This window comes from Podarcis muralis, chromosome 12 (assembly GCF_964188315.1).
Source record: "Podarcis muralis chromosome 12, rPodMur119.hap1.1, whole genome shotgun sequence".
NCBI lineage: Eukaryota > Metazoa > Chordata > Lepidosauria > Squamata > Lacertidae > Podarcis > Podarcis muralis.
In genome coordinates this window covers 21,574,921-21,593,230 of record NC_135666.1, presented here as the reverse complement: position 1 = coordinate 21,593,230, position 18,310 = coordinate 21,574,921, and the positions used below count along the sequence as shown (strand labels likewise).

At 42.0% G+C, this 18,310-nt stretch overlaps 1 protein-coding gene across 1 annotated transcript; it reads left to right on the top strand.

Annotated features, from left to right (window-relative positions):
* Window positions 1–493: 493 nt before the first annotated feature.
* Window positions 494–17,274, top strand: LOC114607711 (phenolphthiocerol synthesis polyketide synthase type I Pks15/1-like). The gene is made up of 7 exons (XM_077936816.1): window positions 494–816; window positions 4,016–4,090; window positions 4,840–4,993; window positions 6,938–7,098; window positions 8,275–8,478; window positions 9,506–9,687; window positions 9,934–17,274. Exons 2-7 carry the CDS (start codon window positions 4,036–4,038, stop codon window positions 15,475–15,477), a joined length of 6,300 nt encoding a protein of 2,099 aa, XP_077792942.1. The 5' UTR covers window positions 494–816; window positions 4,016–4,035; the 3' UTR covers window positions 15,478–17,274.
* The last annotated feature ends 1,036 nt before the right edge of the window (window positions 17,275–18,310 follow it).

The following is an 18,310-nucleotide window of genomic DNA, read 5'->3' as shown; positions in this document are numbered from 1 at the left end:
ACTATGAAGAATGTTTTCTCCTGAAAGGGGCCAGCAAAGTCCACGTGCAGGCATGACCATGGTGCTCAGGCGGACTCCCAGGACTGGACTGGGGCCCTTGGGGGATCTGGGCGGGATTCTTGGCAGGCCTGGCAGTGTTTGACCCAGGCCTCTATCTCTCTGTCAACCCCTGGCCACCACACATAACTCCTGGAGAGGGCCTTCATTCTCACTACCCCTGGGTGTGTTTTGTGTAGGGCTGTGAGGACCCTTTTGCGGAGGGGATGGGGAGCTGGATTGGGTGGCTCCTGTGGACCAATCAGACTACTGCATTCTGGATCCTATTGTTCTAGGACCAATCAGGCTGCTGCATTCTGAATCCTATTGTTCTAGGACGACTCAGACTGCTGCATTTTGGATCCTATTCAACTCAGTACATAACACTATCGTTGGACTTTATGACAATAAAAGCATATTAACAGTAATATTATATGATATGTTATTGCCATCAGGAACTGCTTTGCATTTTTTTGATATGACGATTAGATTACAGTTTTATTATATATAATGTTATGTTATTTTACAGCCAGTTACGTGTGTGTTGTGGTATTTTGTAATGGAAAGGTTTCCATGAAAAAAAGATGGGCTAGCCAACTCGAAACCTTTATAAATGAAAGATGCAAGGAAGTATCAGCAGTTCTAGCACTTACAGAACCTTAGTATATGAGGACTTGCCCCCACTATGGTTATAGCTTCTTAGCGAACTTCAATGTATACACAGCACAGAAGATTTCACCAGCAAACTTCAAAAAGCTGTGTACATTAAAACAACTGGAGGTGAGTCTGAATAGCCTACTCTTGTATGTATTGATGACTTTGATTGTTGTACATGTTTATTTTACATAAGAATATTGTCTGTTCCTTCATTTTTTTTGCATTTTTATTTTAATGTTTGCAGTTTACAAGTATCTGGGACCCAAATAGTTTATTTGCTGTGGGCACGCTGAGTAGAATTTTGAAATCCTTTATATTCTAATAGCAGCACAGCTTCCTCTATTCTGTCCTTTCCATACCTCATACCTTGCAGAAGGCTTGGTTGTGCTGGATGTGGCATGCAATTTGCACCAAATGTTGTTTGAGTTCTTTTTTTACAAAATGTGGCCATAGAGGTTGCAATAGAAGAGGCTATCTACTGTTTTGCCGCTACAAAAACAGTAATAATTCCACTTAGCCTTATATACACTAGTGGCCAAAATTGTGGAAACCTTTTTTTTAAAAGTGTATTTCCGAGGTTTGATGGCTCATAATGTACTGAATGATATGGTTTGAATGAACCGAAAATGGTTGAAGACCACCACCACAAAACAGATGCTGTTGATGAACTAATAATGAACTGTGTTGATCAAAAAGCTAATGGTATGTGCATGTTCTGGCCAAGTGAACGGTACACACAAAGAAGCGTAAAGACTGGCTGTACTACACTAGTTACAAACAATGAGTGTTGTAACATGCCAAAAACATGCCAAGGACGAAGGACTGCCAAGAACATGCCAAAGAAAGGGAGAAATGCCAAGATTCAGATAAACACCAAGAAGACTACTGTATTTTTCGCTCTATAGGACTCACCCGACCATAAGATGTATCTAGTTTTAGAGGGGGGGGGGGAGAACAAGAAAAAAATTATTCTCTCCCTCTCTGCGCAGCGCCCCTTCAGTGAAGCAGCAGGAGAAATGGAGCCCCTTCCATTTCTCCTCCCGCTTTGCTGAAGGGGTGCTGCGCAGAGAGGGAAAGCTGTGCAGCGCTTCTCCAGCGAAGCGAAGCCAGGAGAACAAAAGGGATCGGTGTGCACCAATCCCTCTTGCTCTCCTGGCTTCAGTGAAAGCAACGTGAAGCCTCTGTAGCATAGCAGGAGCTCCCAGAGGCTTCGGGCGGCTATCCCTGAAGCCAGGAGAGCAAGAGGGGTTGGTACACAATTCGCTCCATAAGATGCACACACATTTCCCCTTATTTTTAGGAGGGGAAAAGTGCGTCTTATAGAGTGAAAAATACGGTATATAAGATGAGACTTTTCAGATGGGTCTGTGTGTCAGATGCAAATGGGATTCTGCTGTCTGGTCACCCATAGCTTTTACTGAACTGAGTGCATATTCCCTGTCTTGTTATATGTTATGTTTGTTAACCAATTAAGCAGTATTATATAGAAATTCCAATATATATTGGTTGTCTGAGGTTACTTGCATTTTCCTAGGGTGCACTGGGTCTCATCTATGTTAAACATCTAAACAGATAAAAGAAATTGGCTCCACCTCTTAGTGGGGACGCGTTGTGGGCGAGCCACCAAGCCTTCCCCCTCAGCGTGGGGGCAGGACCGTGACCCGTCTTACGCTGGGGAGGCCTGGCCATGCCGGTTAGCCAGGCGGCCAATCAGGCTGCTTGGGGGGCCACTTTAAACAACGGTGCGGCGCTGAATCGCCCCTTTTCAGCCTCATGCTGCAGATCTCCCGCCTTCCCACCCTTTGTTAAGGGTTCGTCATTGGCCTTGCTATGGACTTCAGTTGGTCGCCGTTGGGGGGCCTGGTAGGAATTATTCCACTTGGCAAATTGGCACTGGCCACTTGACTTGGTTTTTGCCTACCTCGTAGCAATCGTCACAACTTTTAGGTGGTTAGGCATTGGAATAGCAATGTGTGTGGGGGGGAGCCATCACCTGCCCCTCCGTGCTCAAGGGTATTCAGTTAAAGGAATCTGGGGGTGTGGATCTCGTCCGAAGCCTGGGGAGGGGCTAGGGCCATGCTACGACCCCAGTGGGAACCCAGGGGGTGCTCAAGTTGATCCACATTGGTGGGGCTCCCCCTACTGGTGGTTTATCCTTACCAGACTCCCTGCAAGGTGGGCAGGATATAGTCTGTTGATGCCAATGCCTAAGCCACTACCGCTCACATTCTGTAACCAATAAAGTTGTGGCCTAAATTTTGCCCATTAACATTAACCTAAAATTCTGTGTCCTTGTGTCTTTATTCTCATGGGGGTGGCTTGGGGCTTTGACACACAACCTATTTGGTCATAATGATAACACCACTTTGTTTTGGAGTAATACCATAAAATTATATATAAATGGAAAGATAATTTAATGAAGAATGCAATGCAACAAAGTTTATTCAACTATTTGTATTCTATCAAAAGTTATAGCCAAATAACCAGAAAAAGGAAGCACAACTTGCTTAGGTTGATATGCAGTAGCTTTCCTTCATTTAAATGTAGCCAATGAGCATGAGTGTTTAGAGAGCCAATCAGGTGTCATCTTGTTTTGGTATTGCTGGGGGGGGGGGGAGAGCGGTGTTATGAGCCATCAAACCTTGGAAATACACTTTTCCCAAAAGGTTTCCACAATTTTGACCACTAGTGTAGATGTGTTAATATTTACATTAGGAAGACGGGAAAGCATCTTAGGACAGGTCAGACTGTCTGTACGTCTAGTCCATTATTTTTTAACTAGCTGGCAGCAGGCAGCCGGCACTCCGCAGTCTTTCCCATCACCATCTGATGGTTTCGGCCTGAGATGCTGATGCCTGAACCAGGGACTCTTTGCATGGAAGGCATATGTGCTATAACCGCTGAGTTACAGCCTCTCCCTTGTGCTCTCTTACAGGGAGGGGGGGGGGGATGCACTAGGAAATAATTAAGGAGCTCCTACTCCCAGCTGTTATTTAAAAAGGGGGGGGGGTGGGACAGATGAAGATGTATTTAACATCATGTCTACTTTGGCCCCCAGTGGTATTGGCTCCATCTGAATGCCCACTTTCTGGCTGCTGCTTGCCATTAATTAAGCCAATAATGATTGGTCATTGACATTATGTTCCCTAAGGATTATCCCCAAATGACCACACAGAAATCATAGAATCGTATCATTGTAGAGTTGGAAGGGACCCCAAGGGTCATCTAGTCCAACCCCTGCAATGCAGCGCTCACCCTGTTGGGGAAACATATTTTAATTTTAGATGTGGATTCATTGAACTAATTATTTTATACTTTTCAGAATAAAAGTAAAAGAAACTGATGGAAACTGAGGATGAAATTGCCATTGTGGGGATCGGATGCAATTTTCCTGGAGGTGAGCACTGCTCCTTTAAATTACATATTAAGTATAAGTCAATGTGTAGTGGGTGCTACCAGAGATCTTTATATTAGAACTAACAGGGAATATGATTATACTTCTAGTGCAATGATACAGCAACATTCATATAGCAGCTTTTTAATGATCATAATCAGTATCGGCTCACGTGGTAAGGCTGAATCACGGATGCACACTTCTGATATACAGTTCTATGATAAAATAATATAGAATCATAATATCATAGAACTGGAAGGGGCCAAGAGGGTCATCTAGTTTAACCCCCTGCAACGCAGGAATCATTTTGCCAAACATGGGGCTCAAAGCCATGACCCTAAGATTAAGAGTCTCATGCTCTACTGGCTGAGCTATCATGTTGAGTTATTTACTCAGAATTTTTTAATTGTCTTATACAATTGTCTTATACAATATATCTCGGAAGCCAAACAATTTGGAAGCCGAATGCCAAAAACCGGGAAGTGAATGCTTCCCTTTTCGAATGCGCCTCAGAAGTTGAACGGCTTCTGAGGTGCGATTCTCCATTTTCTCAATGGACTTTGCCGATCGCCCATCGGTTGTCGAACGTTTTGGAAGTCGAACAGTCTTCCAGAATGGATTACATTCGACAACCGAGGTTCCATTGTAGTTTCTGCCAAACGAATAACACCAATAGAATTTAAGTTTCTATATTAATAAATAAACTATTGGGAAGTAAATTCCAGCTATCTAAAATAATATATTTTCAACAGGTGAAGGAATTGATAATTTCTGGCGAGTTCTAGTAGAAGGCAGAAACTGTGTTGTAGAAATACCTCCGGAAAGATTTGAAACCAAAAGCTGGTATGATCCAGACAGTCACAAACCAGGAAAGACGAGCACAAGACATGCCGCTTTTACCGAAGAGTAAGTGTTCATGCTTAATCACACGATGGTGGAAAATGAACTGTGAATCAGCTCCAAGGAAGCAGAACACTAAACTGTTTTTAATTTTTTTTATTGTAAAGTAATTTGCCTAAACGTACACATTTGGTGTATGTTAAAGAAAATAGACACTTTTCTACGCGTGATGCCAGTCATTTTTTCATAGGAAGCAAAAATGGTTTTGGTGCTATAGGCTTGAAGTAGTTTTGTTTTAGCTTAATATGATTGTCCCATGAATGGTACAATTCCTGATGAGTTCAATGGGCTTTGCTCCCAGGTTAACTGGGTATAGGATTGCAGCCTGAACTACATAACTATTTAAGTCAGTTTATTTGGAAATAGAATTTACTGCAAATTGTTTCTTAATCTTAATTACACAGTATGTAAATTATTTTCAGAATCTGTGGCTACAGCATGTGGGTGGGTGAGATGGTGGACACTGGCTTAAAAGTAGCTTTGAAAAAGAATTGGATCATAGAAATTTGTCCATCAATGACTATTACTCAGGATAACTAAATGGAACAGCTATGGGTTTTTTGTTTTGTTTTTAATCCACAAATTCAAACTGTTTCAGTTTGTATTTTAATAGATGTGCAGTTGTTTCTTTAACATCTTAACCAGAATGTTTTTTATATAGCCTGTTTACTCATGGAGGTTTTTATTGTATTTCCCTTACTCATATGGCAAATCCAATTTTATCTCATTTTTTGGCAAAAAAAACCGTCCATTTGAACTGGGCTATCAACTTGTTTTGCTGCATCTACTTGTTTTATATATAAAACAATGTACATAAGTTATCATAAGCAGTGAACACTTGAATACTGTTTGTGAGGTAGCAGCAGAGGACTTTTGCCTTCCTACCCTGCTCACGAGCTTTTCAGAAACATCTGTCTGCCCAATATTGCAAATAGGATGCTGGACTAGATAGGCCTTGATCCTAATGGCTGCTTAACCAGTCATAGGGTGGGGGGCTTGGAAGCCAGCCACAGCAAGCTCCTATCCCTGGGGAGCAACGCCTGAGCAAGGTGGTCGGCTATTGGGGAATTCCCAGGCCGGCTGCCAGGGATATGTGGGCTTTCCCACCAACTGTTTATTTGAATTTCATTTTATTCAGTGTTTTGATAAGAGCTGAAACTAGTGTGGAATCTGAAATATTCAGGCACGTGCAACGTTATGACTAGGATCCAAAAGCTAGAAGAAAGCCTCTTCCTTTTGTGGAAGGCCTGTTTCTGATTCAATAAAAGAGAGTAGTCCTAACTCTAAATAAGTCCTTTCATTTGCAAGAGCTCTTTCACAAGACTTTCCACTACCGCTTTTCAAAACCTTTGAGTGCCCTTCTGTACAGTGGTACCTCGGGTTACATACGCTTCGGGTTACATGCGCTTCAGGTTACAGACTCCGCTAACTCAGAAATAGTACCTCAGGTTAAGAAATTGCTTGGCAATGGCATGGCAACAGCCGGAGGTCCCATTCGCTAAAGTAGTGCTTCAGGATAAGAACAGTTTCAGGTTAAGAACAGACACCTGGAACGAATTAAGTACGTAACAAGAGGTACCACTGTATTCTAAAGCTTGTATCTTTATTTACCATGTGTTTAATATAGCCTTTTGCTAGTATAAAGGTTCAGAACAGCACCCCTACATTTTCTCCCTCTGCTCATGGTACTTTGGATCCAATTCTACAAATATTTATGTCCAGTATCCTAAGCCACTATTAAGTAGTGGCTCTAAATATTCTTCTATTTTCATTCTACTTTTCCCAAGAACAAATGACCAAATTATTAAAGTCTTTTATGTTAAAATGATTAATGGAAATAATTTTTGAGAAGTCAAAATATTTGATTGTCTTATTAATGAATGTGCCATGAGTTGGTTGCATATTATTTTCTCCTACTTACAATGTTATTATCTGACTTCTGTTTTGTAGGTTTAATGCATTTGACAACAGACTTTTTGGAATTAATGATGTGGAAGCTGAGCGTATGGATCCCCAGCAGAAATTACTCCTGGAATGCACATATAGAGCACTGGAAGATGCAGGAGTCCCTAGAGAAAACATAAGTGGTTCAAAAACAGGGGTTTTTGTTGGTGAGATGATAATTTGAAGCTTAAAACAGTTGCACTGATTTAGGAGCATAGACTGGAACATATAGGGCTGGTCTACAGAACTCTCTTAGGTTGTTATCCTATACACACTTAAAAAGGTAAAGGTAAATGACCCATGACAGTTAAGTCCAGTCGCGAACGACTCTGGGGTTGCAGTGCTCATGTCTGCAGACAGTTTTTCTGGGTCATGTGGCCAGCATGACTAAGCCGCTTCTGGCGAAACCAGAGCAGTGCACAGAAATGCCGTTTACATTCCCACCGGAGTGGTACCTATTTATCTACTTGCACTTTGGCGTGCTTTCAAACTGCTAGGTTGGCAGGAGCTGGAACTGAGCAATGGGAGCTCACCCCGTCACGGGGATTCGAACCCCCAACCCTAGGCTCAGTGGTTTATACCACAGCACCACCCACGTCCACGTACTTACTTGGGAGTAAATCCCATTAGCTTACATCCTACTCAGTTATGAATAGAATTTTCCTATTGTGGTGGTGTGTTAATGAAATCTTATGAACACTTAAGGTTCATTTGCAGATCACTTAAAAAAACCCCAAAAAGTGATTGGTAAGGGTGAAGTAGCACCCAAATACACATCAGAACATTTGAAAAATGGGTTCAACATACCAATATCAGCTGCTTTGAATAGAACATGTAAGTACGGATTTTATAGTAAATAAAACACATAAATAATACTATGCTATAAAGCAACATTTATGCAGTATTTCCAATATTCAGTTCAAATTTGAGGAATAATACGGTTTCATATTATTAGTGATGTATGTAAAACATTCTTGTAAAACATGATCATTTGTACAGCAACGCTGTTAGGTAGGTGAACTGCATTCACATTTTATATACTGGAGACCTGCGGAGAGATTAGCAGAGAGCTAGGAAATGCAATTTATGGTGGATTATTTTTTTTAACCCTAGTCTCACAACTTAAAGTCTATCCACTTAGCTGATCAGTACTCACAAACCTAAATAGCTGCATAGCATTCCCTTACGAAGATGACTCAATGAAAAGCCTAATCTTGTTGTGTAGATTGAAGCATGTTGTGTGTGGCAGATCTAGAGCAATAAATGCAACCAAGTTGTTCAGAATGAATACTGTACTCTCAATGTACTATGCTGGTAACACAGTACATCTTTGGTATTGACAGGTATGATGAATCAAGACTACAGGCTAATGAGTGGCAGAAACCCCACTGAAGCAAGCCACTACGATGGCACCGGGACAGCAATGAGCATAGCTGCTAACCGGATTTCATATACATTTAATCTGACTGGGCCATCGGTTGCCATCGACACGGCTTGCTCCTCATTTGCCTATGCTTTGCACTTTGCTTTGCATGCAATTAAACAAGGTAATGAGATCTAATAGTTTTCCTTTCGTTCATATTCTTCCTTTCCTCTAAGGACCTCAAAGTGGCAAACAAGTCCCCACTCCACGCGATATTGGCTCCCATATTTTATTCCCTATTTAGCAGCATCAGTTGCAAGGCACAGTAAAGTATTGGAATATGTTTCTGGAAAGGTCTGAAGTTTGTATGTTGTGAAAGCCTCCCCCCCAAAAAACTCCCCAGCCTTCTGAAGGCCACAGGCACTCACAAATAAGACTGACATATTTCGAAGTATAATTCTGGGATTTATCTTGGTCTTCCTTACACTATGCTTATTGCGGACCAGTTATATTATGTCATGTCACACAGGGTGCATTTTGTAATTTAGGTATGTTGCCTCACAGACCATAAACTCCAGTAGGCAAGCACTGAATGGAAGTGAGAGAGAAAAGAGCTTATAGGAATGATGTAGCTAACCGTAAGTTAGGAAAATAATTTTATATTAATTTAGTGACAAGATGTAGACATTTGCTTTACTCACACTAGAACATTTTAAAGAGAACAACAGATTTCCCCTCACAAACAATGAGAGACTTACTGTTGTGTGTTGAGACCCCGAAACCACCCCCTCATTGATGAATAAGGCACAAGGGCACAGGTATTAGGTTAAATGTTATTTGGCAAATTTAGGCCACAACTTTATTGGTTACAGAATGTGAGCTTTATTGGCTTAGGCATTGGATTGACCCGACTATATCTGACTCCTGCCCGTCATGCAGGGAGTCTGCTAAGGGTCAACCACGGATAGGGGGAGCCCCGTCCATGCAAACCAACTCGAGCTAACCCAGGGTTCCTGATGGGGTTGTGGCATGGCCCTAGCCCTGCCCCAGGCTTCAGACAAGATCCACACCCCTGGATTCCTTTAACAGAATGCCCTTAAGCTTGGAGGGGCAGGCAAATGTGTGCGTTTGTATACCGATGTAATCTTTTCAGAAGTCTAAATACTGAGCCTTATGCTGAACAGAAATGCATTCATTATTTTACCCTACAGGAGACTGCGAAGCTGCTCTTTGTGGAGGAGTGAGCTGCATAATGGAACCACAGGTCTTCATAGCTCTTAGTAAAGCAAAGATGCTATCCCCTGAAGGAGTCAGCAAACCCTTTTCTATAAAGGCCGATGGCTATGGAAGGGGAGAAGGTTGTGGAGTTCTTTTGCTGAAATCATTAAAGAAGGTATGAGTATAGAAACGGGATTCACAAACTCCTGACTCTTAATTCATTAAACCTAGGAATTATGTCTAATTCTATTTATAAAATAGTCATAGCTGGTAGAATGCTCACCATGTCTCATAATCTTTGTTATAAGAGAGAGAGCATATCATAAAATGTTAACTGAGTTATATTGCACTGGCTGTGTTTGCCATCCCTATGTTTCACAACTTTAAGAAGCTTTATCTCTTTTCATCTTCTTTAAAATAGGCGCAGGAAGACTTCAGCAAAATATGGGGTGTCATCAACGTGAGTGCAGTCAACCAGAATGGAAGATCCGTCACACCAATCACCAGACCATCTCAAGAGGAACAGGAGAAGTTGCTGCTCAACATCTACCCAGATCGTGTTGATCCATCTGTTGTGCAATATATTGAAGCACATGGCACAGGGACACCTGCAGGAGATCCTGTTGAGGCAGAGAGCTTAGGTAATGTCATTGGTCAAAAGAGGTCTCCTAATCTGCCCCCTCTCAAGATTGGCTCCGTTAAAGGGAACATTGGGCACACAGAGTCAGCTGCTGGGGCAGCAGGCTTAATCAAAGTTCTTCTCATGATGCACCATGGGAAGATAGTCCCATCCTTGCACTTTTCAGAAAGCACCAGCAGCATAAATACAGGGAAACTGAATCTCTCCATCCCAACAACAGTGGAGAAGTGGGAGGAGCCTGGTGAATATGGCAGAGTTGCTGGGATCAACTGTTTTGGATTTGGGGGCACCAATGCCCATGTGGTTGTCAGACAGTTTAAACAAATCCAGGTTATTTCTCCAGTCCGAAGGCCTGTCGAATTATTTGTCATTTCGGCAGCTTCAGGAAATTCTCTCAAACGGGCAATGGAAGACACAGCTAGGTACCTTAATACCAGTGAATCAGCGACACTCCCAAATCTGGCCTACACATCTGCTTGTAGAAGAAGCCATATAAACTACAAGTACAGAAAAGCATTTGTGGCATCTTCACTACAGAAACTAGAGCAACAGCTTTCCCCTGCGGCTGAACTGGAAACAGCTCCACTGAAGAAACCACCACAATTAATTTTTGTATTCTCTGGTAACGGTCTGGATCTGAAAGGGATACCTGAGATATTGCTAAGGTCTGAGCCAGTGTTTAGAGACAAATGCAAAGAAATAGAAAGGCTGTTTCTAGAATACCTTCCCACAGGAATCCTAAAATCAAAAGAAAATGAATACAAAGATTTGTCCAGGCCTGAAGTTGCCCAGCCCTTACTCTTTACACTGCAGGTGGCCTTGGTTACACTCCTGCAACACTGGGGCGTTAAGCCAATTGCTGCTGTTGGCCATTCAGTTGGCGAAGTAGCTGCTGCCTATTGTGCTGGCTTGATTTCCCTGGAAGATGCTGTCAAAGTCATCTACCACAGGAGCAGGCTGCAGGCTAAAGTCACTGGAGGCAGAATGCTGGTAGTTGGCAACATTCCCGTTGCAGAGGTGTCAGCAGCCCTTGGTGCATATTCAGGGAAAGTCTGTGTTGCAGCATTTAACAGTCCTTTGTCTTGCACCTTATCAGGAGATGAAGCGTCTATCCACGCCATTCAGAAAGATCTGGCTGAGCACTTCAGTAAAAGAAACATATTTCTTCATGTTTTAAATGTGCCAGCTGCATATCACAGCCAAATGATGGATCCAGTACTGACTGAGATAGCAGACAATCTATCAGAATTAAAGAAAGGGAAGCCAGAGATTGAGCTAATTTCGACAGCAACAGGGAAGGCCTTTTCAGATGGTGATTTTGTTACAGGTACCTACTGGGCCAGACAGGTTCGGGATCCTGTTTTTTTTGCAGAGGCTATAACAGCTGCAGCAAAAAGCAGAGATGATCCTGTATTTGTGGAAATTGGTCCCCAGCGTGCACTGAAAAGATATATAATTGAAGCATTAGGGACACAAGCTAAAGTTTTTCCTTCCTTGCACCTTGACAAAGAATATATGACACTTCTCACACTTGTTAAAGGCCTTTTTGAATTGGGAGTCAATCCAGATTGGGAGCACATCTATGCAGGATATCAGGGTGTACCTGCAGCCTACCCCAGGTATCAATTTGATCATAAGACGCTCATGTCATTTTTAAACAGGCTCCAGCAGCCAACTCAAACCAAGCTGAACACAAACCACCTGTCAATTCATAATGTCAGCAACGGCAGTTCAGAATTCAAGCATTCCATATCTCAGACAGTGACTCCCTATTTGTACGAGCACAAGCTCAATGGTGTTGCTCTGGTTCCTGGTGCCTTTTTTGTTGAACTTGCTTTGTCAGCTGTGATGGCTAGCTCAGGAAGAAAGGAGCCCTTAAGTTTGTGTCAGATGAACATGAAGTTTGAATCGCCTTGTGTTTTAAGTGAAAATTCTCATGATTTGAAGCTAACAGTAGTATCACAAAAGGAAAAAAAAGATTTCAAAATACTGTCCTCATCTGGTGCGGTATATGCATCTGGACAGATCACATGGAACCAAGAAACCTGTCTTGAAGAAAATAACATTTCATATAGACATGTTTTTCAGCGTTGTAAATCAATGGTCAGAAAGGATGAAATATACGAAGCATTATCTCGTTTTGGATTTCAGTATGGTTCGGTATTCAAGCAGCTAAGTGATGTGTTTTATTGTGAAGAACTGAAGGAAGCCATAAGCACCATTAAGGTGAACAAGCAAACCAGGGAAGAACTGCACAAGCATTTTATTCATCCAGTGATGTTAGATTGCTTTCTGCAAATGATTGGTGTGATGACCACAAAAATCAGGAACAACTGTACAGGGTTTCCTTCCAACATAGGCAGCCTTGTAATTGTCCGACCTTTGGAAGAGGAAATGATGATATATCTGAAAACAAGTAAGTCTGCTGAGAACTATTTAGAATTTTGTGGATGCTTCACAGATAAACAAGGCTCTGTTTTGGTTGAGATTAAACGTGTTGGGATCACTCTTCTGAAGAGAATGTCCAATAGTAATGATGCTTTCCTTTTTGAAAATCAGTGGAAAGAGGTAACCCCTTCCCGGATTATCCAAACCTCAGGAGATGCACCCAGAGCTGCAGTGTTTGCTGACAAAATTGGAGTTTCTCAACAGCTCAAAAAATATTTACATAAAGATTCTAGGTTTTTGATGTATGAAGACTGGGAGCAATTACTGGTGTCAGGAAGCTCAAATTCAGCTGCTCAGGACAAAATTAGGCTAGAGGTGCATGACTACAGTGATGTTTTGTTTATGTGGGGAATTCAAAGATCAAATGGAGAAAATCCTGAGAGTGTTGTTGCAAGCTTATCCAAATGTTGTGAAGCTTTCCGGCAACTTGTCGTTGCATTGAGAGAGAAGAACAGTCATGGTTCCATCAAGATAATTACATATAGAGCAACAGGCAGGACTGTAGACCACATTAACCCTGGCTTGGCCTTGTATGGGATGGTAAGATCCTGCATTCTTGAAGTTACTGAAATCACATTTCAGATTATTGATATGGGTTCAACAAGTACAATGGACATAGCAGTTTTAGCAGATGTTTTAGTAGAAAATGAAGCAGATAAATATCCTGAAGTCTGGATTAATCAGGGGAGAATTTACACTTCTGAAATTAGATATACACAGGTTAATGACAAGTCCTATAATGATCCTTTTCAGTCTCTTCAAGAATCTGAGCTGTCAACTTTTTACACTTCTGAGCCTCATGAAGTAAGAAATCTATTTGCTGAGCCAGCTGACCACATTGAGATTTCTCTTGATAATCACAATGTTGAAGTGCAAGTTGAGAAAATAAGTATCCATTCTGAAGACTATTATCCTGTTAGTGTTTCCAGCTGTAACTTTGGAAACACATTATACTGGAATTCACAGACCATTGATAAATACAGGTTCTTGGCTCTGGACTACAGTGGGACAGTGGTTGCAACAGGCAGTGATGTAAAAAAGATCAAAGTGGGAGATCATATTGTTTCATGCTACCCAGTGGCTGCATCTTCAAGAATCAGGATTCCAGAAGCAGTGTGTTTCAAAACCCAGAAATTTCCATGTTTTCAAACTGTACCCTGTGTCTCCTTCTTCAGGATAGGATGGGAAATTTTGCACCAGATGTTACCAAAGATGAAACGGAATAGATTTTTAGGCATTATTTCTGATGAACCACAGTCGGTTTTGTGTAAAGTGCTTGCTTTGTCAGCTCAGGAACAGGGCTGGAACACCTTATGTACAGCACTTGACAGCAGCCTGGAAAAAAGAGTAGCTCAATGCAACGCCCTTGTCTTTCTGCCCTTCCTAGAAAGATTACCCAAAGACGTCTTAGCCCGTCTTTCACATCTTCAGGATGTTGTGGTAATCGATGGCAACCACCATTCTGAACACTTGCGATCTCTAATTGGAAGCGGTCATGAAAACTTTCAAATTCATATTCTCAGTCTTGCAACCATTTTCCAGAAATCATCGCTGAAACATTCCCACAAGCCTTTCAGTGAGTGGTTGAAATCAATGCAACGCAGGCAATTCAAGGACTTGCCTTGTTCCGTTTTTCAGCCGACAGAAAACAGTGAGAGCATAGACATGATAACATCCTACTTTACCTGTAAGGCTGTCTCATTTGCTGTGCTGAAAAGCAATGGGCAGAACAGGTGTATTTCTGACATACCAGTGCGTGAAGCAAAGCGGAAGATGTTTAAGCAGAATGCTGTTTACATAGTCATAGGAGGACTCACTGGGCTTGGCTATGAAACTGTTAGATTTATTGCTCAAAATGGAGGAGGATGCATCGCGATCCTTTCAAGGAGAAAGCCCAGCATTGAAAAGCAGAAGGAAATAAGTGATTTGCAGATTCAGAACAAGTGGTGCAATATCATCAGTCTGCAGTGCAATGTGACTTTTTGGCCTGAGGTTGAGAAAACAATCAGTTCAATCAGCAAAATCTTTCCAAAGTGTCCAATCAAAGGTGTTTTCCACGGTGCTGTGGTTTTGCATGATGGGCGCATTGAAAATATGACGCTCTCTAGCTTTGAGAAAGTTTTAAGCCCGAAGGTTGCTGGTGCCATCAATCTGCACCACGCCACTCAGGGACAGGCTCTTGATTATTTTGTATGTTATTCATCTGTTGCTTCCTTCCTTGGAAATTCATTGCAAGCAAACTATGCTGCCGCCAATTCCTTCCTGGACCTTTTCTGCCAATTCAGAAGAAACTGTGGACTGTCAGGACAATCCATCAACTGGGGTGCCTTGAATCTGGGACTACTGGACGGTAAAAATCAACTTCAAAAATTGGTGGAATCAAAGGGTATATCAATTCTGCAAGTGGATGAGATCCATGAGAACCTTAAAACAAGCTTAACTCTGAACCACCCTCAGCAAGCTGCCGTGAAGCTGAACTTCAAAACAATGCTCAACAATTACTATCGTCAAATTCCAGCAATCAGAAGTCGCCTGCATACAATTATGATAGAACATTTTGGCAGTCAGGCTGAGCATTTTGAACAAGCCATGTCCAAGGATTTGGCTGCACTAAAATCTGAAGACTATATCATATCATTGGTGAGTCAGCTCACTAGTACAGATCCAAGTGACATTGCAATGAATACACCCCTTTTGTCCCTTGGCATAGATTCCATGTTGGCCATGACTCTGCGCAATCTCATTTATCTAGAACATAAGGTTGATATACCACTTGTGAAAATTCTTGATCCTCATAGCACAGTGCTTAGTTTAGCACTGCTTTTAGAAGACTGTTCTAAGGAACCTGGGGAACCTACTGTATGTACTCGAGTATAAGCTGACCCGAATATAAGCCGAGGCACCAAATTTTAGCACAAAAAACTGGGAAAACTTATTGACTTGAGTATAAGCCGGTTCACCACACCACAAACCTGGTGGCGGCGGCAGCAGCGGAGGAAGAAAGGGCTGCTTTCGGACTGCTCGTACCTCCGCCGCCGCCGCTGCCGCGAGCCTCCCTATAAAACGAAAAGAAGATCCTATTATGGAAAAACTAATACTGAACCATCTTCAATAAAAGCATCCTGGGCCGCTCGTCCTTCTGCCACCGCCTTTGCCGCTCGCAAGAGCAGGCATAGGAGCCGCGGTTGGGAGAGGCACAGCACAGTTCCTGTGCCTGCCCTTGCGAGACATGGGCGGCGGCGGCGGCAGGACTGGCGGCGAGAAAGGGCTCCTTTCGGGCCGCTCGTCCCTCCGCCACTACTGCCTCACTTAAGTATAAACCGAGGGGGGCTTTTCCAGCATAAAAATATGTGCTGAAAAAGTTGGCTTATACTCGAGTATATACGGTAAGTGATTCCTGAGGGGAAAATGAACTGTGAAGTAGAAACCTGAAATATCTTTTCCTAGCTTCAGTGTTGATTTTATTTGCGTCATTTTTAAAAAATCTAATTTTTCTATTAATAGTGACCCTCAACAAGAACCATAATTTGGATTAACTAAATAGATGTAATTATAGTCTTAGTTAGTGCCAGCTGCTATTTCACCACATTCATTTAAATCTGCTGACAGTTAAGCTTTTCATGTGAGGACTTATCCATACTTACCTTGTGCCCCACAGGTTCGTGCTTTAAAGCTCTGTCTCCAAGCATGTGTGGTTTTTGCCCTGGAGCTTTCCCTGCAAAAAATCCACTCTTTAGCTCTCAGTAGGTGCAAATGTCAATTCAGGCTTTCAGTGCGTTGAAGTTTGCTCTGATTGAGTGCTAAAATGCAGGTTTTCATGGGGAAAGCTCCACAGCAAAAAAATAAAGGGGTGCTGGGACATGGAGCTTTAAAGTACAGCATGGAAAGAGCAGAGGAAAGGTTGATAAGCCCAGAGGCTCCTGAAACAGCTTACTCTGAACCATTTTGGGGCATTCTTGGTTTGCCCTTCCTAATGTTTTAGCATGCTTAAGACAAGTAAAGTGGTTTACGGGGATCACTTGCCCCTTATGAGAGGGTGGAGAGGCTGAGCTTGAGTTTGAACATTAAACACAGGATTTTAAAATGAATGTAAAATGTGTTTCTGATTGTTTTTTAATCTACAAGTCATTTGCTCCACTACAGTATGTTTTGTATGTTTATCTTCTCCCTTTTGAAAACTGATCAAGGAAATTCAAACAACCATTACAATACATAGCATTTTTCACTGTGATCTCACAGTTTCCAAGGGAGACACGACATAGAGCTTTGCTTCTGCCTCTCCTGGGTCTTTTAAAAAGTGAACTGAGCAAAGGGCTGTATTTGGAGTTCAGTCCTCACTGCCATTGGCTGCCTTCATTCCTAGGTCTGTATGCAGTATAATTAACATTACACTTTATATTTGCAGACTTTGGAGGTTAGTTAAGTACCATATTAGTTAACTTTGCATATCATGTTTAAAATTGTGAAGTACATATCCCCCCCCCCGATTTTTAATATGGAGGATGTTTTTACCTTCATTACTACTTTGTACTTGCATATTTTATAATTTTATGCTATACAGCGAAGTCTTTTTGCTTTATTACTACTTTGCATCAAAAATAACCATTATTACTCTTTGTGTTCAAATAAATTACATTGTTTTTAATCAGTTAATAAAGGTGTACTTGTTTTCAATCAGTTAATAAAGGTGTACTTTTATGTGACTAAATGGAAAGTTTATTCTTAATACAAAAAGGGGGGTGTTGTTTCAGATTTTTGTTGAAGGGGGACAAGACATGTTTTAAAGATTCTTTGTAGGTATATTTAATATTACTTTAGTAAGAATTCTTGCATTAGAAAATATATTTCATTTTTTTCCAGCTGATACATATAGATTCTTATACATGTGAGTGTACAAGGAATAAATTTATGTTTAGTGCTGAACAGGGTTGGGAAACCTGCAGCTCTTCAGCTATTGCTGGACTCCAATTCTTAGAATCATAGAATCATAGAGTTGGAAAAGACCACAAGGGCCATCGAGTCCAACCCCCTGCCAAGCAGGAAACACCATCAGAGCACTCCTGACATATGGTTGTCAAGCCTCTGCTTAAAGACCTCCAAAGACGGAGACTCCACCACACTCCTTGGCAGCAAATTCCACTGTCGAACAGCTCTTACTGTCAGGAAGTTCTTCCTAATGTTTAGGTGGAATCTTCTTTCTTGTAGTTTGGATCCATTGCTCCGTGTCCGCTTCTCTGGAGCAGCAGAAAACAACCTTTCTCCCTCCTCTATGTGACATCCTTTTAGATATTTGAACATGGCTATCATATCACCCCTTAACCTCCTCTTCTCCAGGCTAAACATGCCCAGCTCCCTTAGCCGTTCCTCATAAGGCATCGTTTCCAGGCCTTTGACCATTTTGGTTGCCCTCCTCTTATCTGCTCCAGCCAGCAGGGTCAATGGTCAAGGCTGATGGGAGTTGAAGCTCAGCAATGCCAGGGTGGGAACCAGCTCCCCATCCTTGCTGTAGGACTTGTGAGCTGACCATGGCCCTAGCGGGGATTCCTTCTGCATCTCAGTCAGGGTACTCATTCCTGAGGGTGGCTCATACACTGAAGCCTCTTAACAGTGAGTATGTCTGTTCCATTACAGTGGATTTGATAATGGTTTACCAAGTTTGTAACATGCCCTGAGTCCTCCTTTATAATGGAGAAAGGCAGCCGTGAAATGG